The sequence below is a fragment of the Monodelphis domestica genome, chromosome 1 (assembly GCF_027887165.1).
Source record: "Monodelphis domestica isolate mMonDom1 chromosome 1, mMonDom1.pri, whole genome shotgun sequence".
NCBI classification, from domain to species: domain Eukaryota; kingdom Metazoa; phylum Chordata; class Mammalia; order Didelphimorphia; family Didelphidae; genus Monodelphis; species Monodelphis domestica.
In genome coordinates, this window is record NC_077227.1 from 258,760,198 (window position 1) to 258,770,973 (window position 10,776).

At 40.3% G+C, this 10,776-nt stretch overlaps 1 protein-coding gene across 5 annotated transcripts in view; it reads right to left on the minus strand.

Moving 5' to 3' along the window:
- Positions 1 to 7,216, minus strand: part of RBM25 (RNA binding motif protein 25) — a 49,830-nt gene extending 42,614 nt beyond the window's left edge. For 2 of the 5 annotated variants that reach the window (XM_016427546.2, XM_007472875.3), the window contains exons 1-2: positions 6,969 to 7,213; positions 5,712 to 5,882 (exon numbers count right to left, since the gene is read on the minus strand). In XM_016427546.2, coding sequence (XP_016283032.1) covers positions 5,712 to 5,726 — 15 coding nt within the window. In that variant the 5' untranslated portion in view covers positions 5,727 to 5,882; positions 6,969 to 7,213. Of the gene's footprint in view, positions 1 to 5,711; positions 5,883 to 6,968 lie in introns of all 5 variants that reach the window. The other 3 variants (XM_016427543.2, XM_016427545.2, XM_016427544.2) reach the window with 3 other exon arrangements.
- Positions 7,217 to 10,776: the final 3,560 nt, after the last annotated feature.

The following is a 10,776-nucleotide window of genomic DNA, read 5'->3' on the forward strand; positions in this document are numbered from 1 at the left end:
ACAGAGAAGGGAAGGCATACATGAATTATATTACATAAGTTGAACCAAGAAAATAATATACACAAAAATAACAATTTATGGGGGAATGGGGGTGGAACAGCTGAAAGTTGTCATTATAATCAACAAATCTGAACCTAGAAAAAGTTGTTAAAAAATGCTCCCCTTACCTTTAATAAAGAAGTAAAGGATTAGGGGTATGGAATATTGCATATACTGTTCAATAGTAATTATTTAGTAATTAGTTTTACTAAAAAGCTTTATTACCTCTCTCTATTTTTTTTTTAACCCTTACCTTCCATCTTAGAAGCAATACTATTAGTTCCAAGGCAGAAGAGTTAGGCAATGGGGGTTATGTGACTTGCCCATGGTCACACAGTTAGGAAGTGTTTGAGGACAGATCTGAGCCCAGAGTCTCCTATGTTCAGGTCTGGCTCTCTCTATCCACTGAGGCACTAAGCTGCCCCCAAACCCCGTCTATTTTTAAAATTTATTACAAGGAATGGTTTTTTGGGTAAGGAAGAGCCAGAGATGATGCATAAATAAATATGGTATAAATATATATATATATATTATATAAATATCATAAATAAAGATGGTATAAAAACAAAAGATAATAAAAATATTTTTAAATACCAAATATAATAAATTCAAAAAAATAAAGGAAAATGATGAGTCAAATAAGAACCAAAAGGCTCTAAAACCAAAATAATGTAAACTAAATGAAAACCAGACACTGGATGACTGTAATAAAGATCTTGGCAAGAGAAAAGAAATAAGAAAATACTTCTTTCTTTTTTGTGAAGGTGAGGTGCTATGGGTATGGAATATTACATTTCCTGTCAGTTGTATTCACTATTTCAGGTAAGTTTTGCTTAATTGTTTTTCTATTATAAGGGTAATTAAAATCAGAAATGATACATAAAAAGGGATTAGTTTAAAAAATAAAATAAAAATAAGAAGGTTAGGAATCTACGATTCCTAACATCCCTACATGGCTTTCCACTTTATTTAGGCAATTGGTGGTATAGTGAAACAGCTGGGCCTTGTCAGGAAGACCAGAGTTCAAATTCAGCCTCAGACATTTACTAGATGTATGACCCTGGACAAGTCACTTAAATCTATTTGACTTAGTTTCCTCAACTGTAAAAATTGGGATAATAATAGCATCTACCTCCCAAAGGTGTTGTGAGGGCCAAATGAAATAATAGTGCTTAGCAGTGTAGTCACTTAGTATGTAGTAGTCACTTCACAAATACTTGTTTCCTTCCTTTCTTGGGAAAACCAAGACCATTCAACTTCACTGTATCTATGCCATACCTCCATACATATTTCATGTAATTACAAGAGAACAGGCAGTCCTCATCTAAGCTAGCCACCTCTCTTCTAAAGCCCTTAAAGCCATCTTTTAGTGGATCCTTTTCAGTATCGAGTTTCTAAAAAGGCAAACTGTTTTTTTGGATATTATTTTATTTTTTAATCATTATATTAAACACATTTCCACATTGGCCACTATTATAAGAGCACACTCTCACATAACCAAAATCCCAAACTAAAACCATAAATATACTGATGTGAAAGATAGTATGCTTTGATCTGCATCCATCTGATTCTGACAGTTCTCTGGATGGGTAGCACTCCCCATCAAAAGTGTTTCAGGATTGTCCCAGATCATTGCATTGCTGAGAGTAAGGGCAATCTTATTCTAACTGTCCTCACATAAGATCGTAGAGTTAGAAGGGGTCTTAGAGGCCACTCACTCCAAGTCCTTCATTTTATAGATTAGTAAACGAAGACCTGTAGTTAAATGATATGTCAAAGTTCACACAGGTATAATAGCAGAGTTAGGATTTTAATTCAGATCCTCTGATCCAAATCCATTACTTTCCACCACCAGTCTCAACTCCACTCTTTCCACTCATATGTCTGAATGTCTTACAATCAGATTCCCCATCCCACTTACTGAAACCGTTCTCTCCATGGTTACCAATGATCTCTTAACTCCTAAATCTGATCCTCTATGAACAGACAGTTCTCAAAGGAAGAAATTCAAGCTATATTAACCATAATGCTAAAAAAAAAAATTAAAAACCCACTCTAAATCACTAATACAAGTAAATTAAAACAACTCTGAGATTCCACCTCTCACCTATCAGCTTGACAAAGATGACAAAAAAGGAAAATGATAAGTTGATGCTTGGAAACAGGCCCACTAATGCACTAATGGTGAAGCTGTGAATTAGTCCAATCATTCTGGAAAGCAATTTGGAACCATGCCCCCACCAAAGTCACCAAACAGTGCATTTGACCCAACTGTGCAAACTCTGACCCAGTAATATAGTGGGGCTATACTCCAAAGACATTTTTTTTAAAAAGGATTCATAGATTTAAAAAAAAAATAGCAGTTCTTTCTGTAGTGGCCAAGAACTGGAAATTAAAGGGATGCTCATCACTTGGGGAATAGAATAACAAGCTGTGGTATGTCAATATAATGGAATATTACAACATAAAAACTGAATAAGAAGGCAGCTGGGTGGCTCAGGGGATTGAGAACCAGGTCTAAAGACAGGAGATTCTGGATTCAAATCTGACCTTAGAAACTTCCTAGCTGTGCAATCGTAGGCAAGTCACTTAAATCCCCTTCCCTAATCCTCACCTCTTCTGCCTTACACAGTATTGAATCTAAGACAGAAGGTAACAGTTTAAAAAACAAAAATTGATAAAAGGGCAGCTTCTGAGAAAATTGGGAAGACTTGTCTTAATAAATGTCAAGTGAAGTGAGCAGAGTAAGAAGGGCAATTTATACAATGATATAAGCCTTAAATATGCTCATCAGTGCAATAACCAAATATTCTAGAGGATTATTAATGAAGTATACCATCCATTTCTTAATAGAGATATGTTGATCTCAAGATATGGAATGAGATATATTTTTGGATACTGACAATGTAGAAATTTATTTTACTTCATGATGCAGTTTTATTGCAAGAGATCAATATGGGGAAAGAAGTATAAGGGGGAGGGGAAAATGTTTGGGATAAATTACCTCCCTCAAAAAAGAAAGAAAAAGAAAAAAGGGCCACAGAAGAATTTTTTTTTTTTTAATGCATAGGAGGCAGCTAGGTGGTTCAGTGAATAAAGAGCCAGGCCTGGAGAAGGGAGGTCCTAGGTTCAAATTTGGCCTCAGACATTTCCTAGCTTTGTGATCCTAGGCAAGTCACTTAACCCCCACTGCCTAGCCCTTACTGATTGTCTGCCTTGAAACCAAAACTTGGTATCAGTTCTAGGACAGAAGAAAGAATTTTTTTGAAATTAAAAATATATAGAAATAGAAGTTAGAAGGAAACAAACAAGCAAGATAGCTTTGAAAGTTACATGCTGAAGTTGGTATATGTATATACCTATCTATATAAGAAAAACTCTCTCTCTCTCTCTCTCTCTCTCTCTCTCTCTCTCTCTCTCTCTCTCTCTCTCTCTCTCTCTCTCTCTCTCTCTCTCTCTCTCTCTCTCTCTCTCTCTCTCTCTCTCTCTCTCTCTCTCTCTCCCCTCCCTCTCCCCCCCCTTTGGTAGCCTCACAAGTTCCTATGGATTCACTTATCAAAAATGATTCCTCTCCCAAATTCAGTTCTACATTACCAATTCTCTCCTGGACATCTCTCCTTGGATGTCTCAAGAAATTTTGACAGAATCTGTCTTTTCCTCTAAAGTTGCAAACCACCCTCACCCCCACTTTGAACTTCCCTGTTTCCATCAAAGGTTTTATCAATCCTCCTGGTCATGTAAATTTATAAGCCTCGGAATAGTCCTTGACTCTTCCTTTTCTCTCTCTCCCCATATTCTATCAGCAGCTAAAACCTGATGACTTTACCTCCAAAACATTAGTATTTTTTCCCTTTATCTCTTTATCCTACTTTAAGGCCTCACCAGCTCTTACCTGGACTATAGCAACAGTCTCTTAATTAGTCTATTTCTAGTCCCAACTCTCTTGAATCCAATTTCCCAACAAAGCGTCCAATGATTATCTTCCTAAATCAGAGGCCTAACCATGTTACTTCATTGTTCAAATAATTTATAGTTCAAATTATTTATCCTTTGCACCAAGCGTCTTCAGCAAAGCATTTAAAACCTCTATTATCTCAGTCCTATCAGTCTTCTCAGCCTTACTTATTTCATACTTTTCCCCTTTTGTGCACTCTAAGTTCCAACTAAACTGGAATACTAGCTGTTTATTCCTCAAACTCAACATATCCATTAAATTTGTGCACTGTCCCTCATTCCTAGAAAATACTTTCTTCATCTCTAAGTTTCAAAGCCCACAGTTTAAATGGATAACTTCTTAGATCAATTTCCATGCCTCAAAGGTTTGTAAGATCTATGACCTTCCTTCAAGTCTCAACTGAAGTGCCACTTCCTACATAAAGCTATTCCTACCCTTCCCCTCAAATTATCTTAGGTTTCCTTATCTGCAAACATGCTGAATCTCCTCTCTATAGCGCCTAAGTATAATATAAATTCCTCCTTATCACCGAGTAAATTTCACTGATTCCTTGTTGCCTCTAAGACCCCTTGACATTTAGGGATCTTTCCACCTAGCCCCTTCCTAACTTTGTGATCTTCTTATATATTATTCCTCTCCAAACATTTTCCTGGCCTATTTCCTGTATTTCATAGGACACTCCAACTCCAGTTTCCCCAAGTTTTCATTGGCTGGAATACACTCCCTTCTCAACAGCTCCAGGGATTCAAATCCCTGGTTTTCTTCAAGAGTGAATTCAAGCCCTATCTTGTATATGAAACCTCTAGGGTCCTCTCAACCTCCCAAATCTTCACCCTTACCCTAAATCCCTCCACCCCTGCCAGCTGCTCTTCTTCCCTATGTTACCCTGTAGACATTTTGTATAAATACTTATATTCCTACATCTTTCCTAAAAAGAGCTTAAGTTCCTTTAGAGCAAGCACTATTCTACTTTTGCCTTTCAATCACCAGATATTAGGATCAGTTCCGCTAGCACATAAAGGCTAACTGACTGAGGACAGGGGAGTGATTCATTTTTGTCCTTCTGTTTCCACAATCTAGCACCATGCCTAAATACTAAGTAAATACAGTACCAACTAAATTGAAAAAAAGAAACTAACCCTATTTTTTGCTCCTTCCTCCCCATTCAAAAAGCAACATTATCAAGGACACAAACCAGTGACTTCGGTTCAGCAAGATTAATTTTCAAATGTGGAAATAAAAAATGTTTTTGGTTTTTTAAAAATATATCTAGGGTCAGCTAGATGGCTCAGTAGAGTGCCAGGCCTAGAGATGGAAGGTCCTATATTTAAATCTGGCCTCAGACATTTCCTGTGTGACCCTGGACAAAACACTTAACCATTGCCTAGTCCTTATTGCTCTTCTTCCTTGGAATTGATTAAGACAGAGGGTAAGAGTTTAAAAAAATAGTCTATTTAGACTACCAATTGAGTTGTTAAGGATATAGAAGTTCATGTTCTTCCCTGTAGATACTCTGGGATAAGGTATACTGTAATTGAATGGTAGAAGGGACTAGATAACCTAATGAATTCTCTTCAGGGTCTCTGATTATCTTTTCATATGACTTTTCAAAAACTTTAAAATATCAAGATAATGCTAAAAAAAAAATCCTTTCATTTATTATTCTCTGTTGAAATAAAAGTCCCCTCCCACATTGTTAACAACTATCTGATATTACCATGTTTTTATTCATATTACTTCATCCTACTGTGGAAGTCAGGTCCAGGAGCTGGTGTAGTGGAAAGAGCAGACAGAGTCAGCAGATCTAGGCTCTAGTCTCAGCTCTGCCACTAACTAGCTGCATGATGTTGGGCAAGCCACTTGCCTCTCTGGGCCTCTGTTTCCTCATCTGTAAAATGAAGAGGTTGGGCAAGATGATGTCTAAGGTCCCTTCCAAGTCTAAAATTCTAAGATTCTAAGGAAAAAAGTCCAAGAGAAAGCACTTCTTGGCTTCTTTTTGTCCACCTCATTTTACCCAAAATTTCCATGTTATACACCACTTCAGAACTAGTCGTGTTATAATTGTTTGCATGTTGTCTCCTCAAGGAGAGGAAGAGCTCCTTGACGGCAGGGATTGTATTTTGCCTTTCTTGTATCCCCAGGGCTTAGTACACTAGCACATAGCAAGAACTTAGTAAATGTTGACTAACACCTATATGTAAGCATACATATGTTTGCTATAAGTATTTAAAGATGTCACACTAAAGACTCTAGACCAAAGAAAAGTAAGGGGGGGGGGGGGTGTTGGGGAAGGGGGTTGAGAGGAGTAGCAATACATTTTGGAGAATGGCAGGTGCCTGGAATGAATGGTAGATGGAGTGAAGTTTAAAGGGCAGAACGCTGTCAATTCAAAATCAACCCTCACGGCCCGTTCAGGGTCCTGTTGAACATCACTGCGTGCGTCAATGGGAGAGTGATGAGTGGGGGGTGGGGGGGGGGAAAGGGGGCAGTAATGGGAGGGGAAGCTGAGGACTAAAAGAAGAAGGCAGGATGGGGGGTGGGGCTCAGATCTCTGGCTGAGAAAGACAGGAAGGGGAGTCCGTTGGTAGCGGCGGGCACACACTTGGCAAGGGCGTGTGCGGGGCAACCTGGGGGAATGGAGGGGCTAGAGGCTGGGGAGGGGAAGGGGAAGGGAGTCAGGGTGTTTGCCCACCCACCCCCTCGTGGCAGGGCAGTCGGGCCGCTCGGCTGCGGGGCCGGGCAGCTCCAGGCCAGACGGGCTGCAAAGTCTCCACGGGGATTACCCGGCCCAAGCCGGAGCCCCTGGCTTCCAGGGCTGTAGAGACGGAGACGGCCTCAAGCCCTGGTCTCCGTCTCCTCTCTGGACCCCGGGCCCTTTCCGCCACCCGCCTTCCTGCCTCCCTTCCTCGGACCGGGCCCAGCCCGCCTCTCTCCGCTCCGCTTCCTTCCCGTGCGCTTTGCGGCGCCCACTCACCCGCTGCTGAGGAAATGGTACCGTCTTTGCGGCCTCTAGGGCTCCGGATTACGAGTGGCCGCAGCCGGTCCCGGGGTTTCTGCGCGCCGTTCGCCCGTGCGATTGATACCGAGGCGCCTGCCTGCTCGCATAGGCCGCAGAGCCAGCCGCGCTGCGCGGGGTGCTCCTAGATGTCCTCCGCTAGGCCGGCATGCATTGCGGCCCAAAAGAATTGGAGGCGGGAACCATAGAGAACAGTGCTTCAAGAGTCGCCTCCGTTGAGCGACGTCTCATCACGCAGGAGGCGGATAATCATAGAGAAGGGTGGGTAGGCTAGAAAGGCCCGGATTGAGAGGGCGGTAACTTCCGTCGCTCGCCGCCATCTTTGCTAGGGGTCGACTGACGTTCGCGACGGCTTGACGCCATCTTGAGGTCAAGGTGGCTGGAGGAATGAACCACTAAAGGAGGTTCCTGCTACTAACGACATTGGGTTGTTCTCGAGTCGTTGAGCATCTCGACAAAGCCTCGGGCTCCATTTCCCACTGGGCACTCCCCGATAATCCCTGGGATGCCCTACCAAAGAAGGGTTGCTGATGGCTCCCGAGATTGGACTCCAAAAACCAGCGTTCCCAACCAGAAGGCTGAGCCTTGGCTACTTTCAGATGTTCCTTCTACAAGGAGTAATTGCCCCAGGTTGTGGTTGGTGGGGGGGAAAAAAGGAAAGATAGAAAAAGAAAAACCAGCATAGAGCGCTTTGGTATGACTTTGGGATCGAAGATGGAAGGGATCTTAAAGGCCTTGCTGTGTTAGGCATACAGTGCTGGGCAAAGAAAGGGTCGGAGATTTTGGTCCTAAGAAATGCAGGAGTACCACAAGCCAACAAAAACGCAGCGTTTTTGATTCGTGTAACTTTTGTGTAAGGTCACTTGATTTTGGGTTTTTGTAGGGAGGAGTTGGGGAAAAGGGTTTGGTCGCATGAGTGGTTCTTGGTGTCCTCTACCACTAGGGAGTTGTCTGGGGGACGGAATGTTTAAGTAAAGTTTAAGTTTCTCAGGTTCAGATAGCTAACAATTGGGTGAATTGAAAACCCGCCACTTCAAAGCTGCCTCTATTGATATTTACATAGCATTTGGTAATCTTTGTCTCTTTTGTAACATTCTCTTTAGCAATGGCTTCCTCATCTTATGCCTTAGAACCAGGAAATGAAATGGCATTCCATAATCATGAGTTGCCACTTAAAAGAGTCGAGATGAAGATGGAGGGAGCAAGGAATGGGAAGCTAGGATATTTTAAAATAACTAATTGTTAGGAAGTTTTTAACCATACCCCTATATATATATATGATTCTGCTCACCTATTTCTCCTGGTTCTTGTCCCCAGTGCCAAGCAATTTAGCTAATTTTAAAATATTTGGAGATAGTTCTTATCATCCCTGACTCCCTACCCAAAGCCTTTACTCCATGATAAACATTTTCATTTTTTTTTAACCCTTACCTTCCGTCTTGGAGTCAATACTGAGTATTGGCTCCAAGGCAGAAAGTGGTAAGGGCTAGGCAATGGGGGTCAAGTGACTTGCCCAGGGTCACACAGCTGGGAAGTGTCTGAGGCCAGATTTGAACCTAGGACCTCCGGTCTCTAAGGGCTGGCTTTCAATCCACTTAGCTACCCAGCTGCCCCCTACATTTTCATTTCTTTTATGGTACTAACTCCTCTAAGAGGATTAGTAGTAGCTGTTTTTTATTTAGTTGCTTCAAAGATTGCAAAACACTTTTTATGAGTTCTCTCATTTGATTAGATCTCACTTGTACCCATAAACACACCTCTCAACAGATTACCTATAAGATCTCTTTTAAAAATGTCAAGCTCCAATTTCTTTGGTCCTTTTTGAATTCTCATATAATTGAAGAAACACCAGATTTTTAATCAGAGGACCCTAGTTCAAATCTTAGCATTTCCACTTACTATCTATGTGAACTTGGACATTTTTTTTTCCTTCTCTGGGCCTTAAATTCTCTATGAGGGGGCAGCTGGGTGGCTCAATGGGTTGAGAGCCAAGCCCAGAGACCAGGGGTCTTCAGTTCAAATATGTACTCAAACACTCCTGAGCTGTGTGACCCTAGGCAAGTCACTTATCCCCCATTGCCTAGCCCTTACTGCTCTTCTGCCTTGGAACCAATACCCAGTATTGATTCCAAGATGGAAGGTAAGGGTTTTAAAAAATTAAAATTAAAAAAAAATTCTCCATGAGAGGGAACTGGACTAGATGAAAAACAAAGTCCTTTCCAGCCCTAATTCTCTTGTCTGTGACTTACTGTTTTTCTGAACAGATTGAAATCAGAGGAATCTTGGGCTTCCTCATTTGTTTTTGCCAAAAAAATCTCTTTAATATATTCTTTACTTCAATCTTTATGGACTGTGGTACCTCTCCTTTTGAAAGCTAACCACCACTTGGTGGCAAATTGCTAAGCCTCTCTCACTCAGAACTAAACAGAACTGTTCCTAGTTTATAAAATAGAAATAATTATATCACCTACTTCACAGTGTGATAGGAATCAAAAGAAACTATGTATAAAGCACTCTGTATATCTTAATGTACTTTATATATGTTAGCAACCATTATTGCTTATACCCTTGATCAAATCCAATTCATCAGGCATTTATTAAGTGTCTGCTATGTTCATGGTGGTAGAGATACAAAGATAAAACAAAAAGTAGTTCGAATCTTGAGGAATTTACATTCTACTTGTAAATACATTTTGTATGCTTATAAATACAAATTGATAATTTAATGAAGGCTGTGAATTGATGATTATATGGCATATCTATGTATTTTAAGAGATAAAGAGGGGGTACATCATACGAATGGGAGGCAACTTGTGTAAAAGCAGGAAAATAGAAGATGAATACTAAATTTGAAGAATAATAAGTATGCCAAACTAGCTAGAGTTTAGAGGAGGTCAAGGTGAAAATTTGGAATGATTAGGCTGGATGATTTCAAATGCCAGTATGAAGAGTTTACATTTAGAGGCAAGAAAGAGCCACTGATGGTTTTTGAAGATGGGGTGGGGGGGGAGGACTGTGATCAGACTTATAATTAGAAGAAATTATTTTGGCAGATATAGAAATACTCCCTTCTTGTTTATTCTGGAACATTGCTCCATTGATCAGTCTCTTCCTTTAATTACAATTTCCCTAACACCTGCAAACATATTCAAGTTTTCTTTAGCATAAAAAATTTTTTCTTACCTTACTATTTTTCCAAGATACTGTGCTATATGATCCTTCCTCTTGTCCTCTCCACTCTTTGCATAAATTTCTGCATCCTCCTATTTCTCTCCATGTAATCTGGCTTCCATCCCCACTTTCTCTTGAAACTCCTTTCCAAATTGCAGGTGACTTCATATAAATAAGTTTCACAGGCAGAGGTTAGGGAGGAGTAACTATGCAGTAATTTGTCAGAAAAAGATCTGAAGATTTTCATGGACTACAATCTCAATATATGAGCCAGTAGTGTAATGAGGCAACTAAGATGAGCTAATGCATTCTTGAGCTACATGAAGAGTAAAATAGTATTTAAGAATAAGGATGTGATGGCTTTCTGAAGTCTGCTCTAGTGATATCATATATAGACTGTTTTGTTCAATTCTGGGTACCACAGTTTAAGAAAAATATAGATAAGGCAAAGAGCATGCAGAGGAGGGCAACCAGAATGATAAATGTCCTTGAATATATGTCATAGAAGAATCAATTAGAAGAACTAAGATGGTTTAGCCTAGAAATGAGAAAGCTTAGTGGGGACAAGTATTTGAAAGGCTGATTTATGGAATGG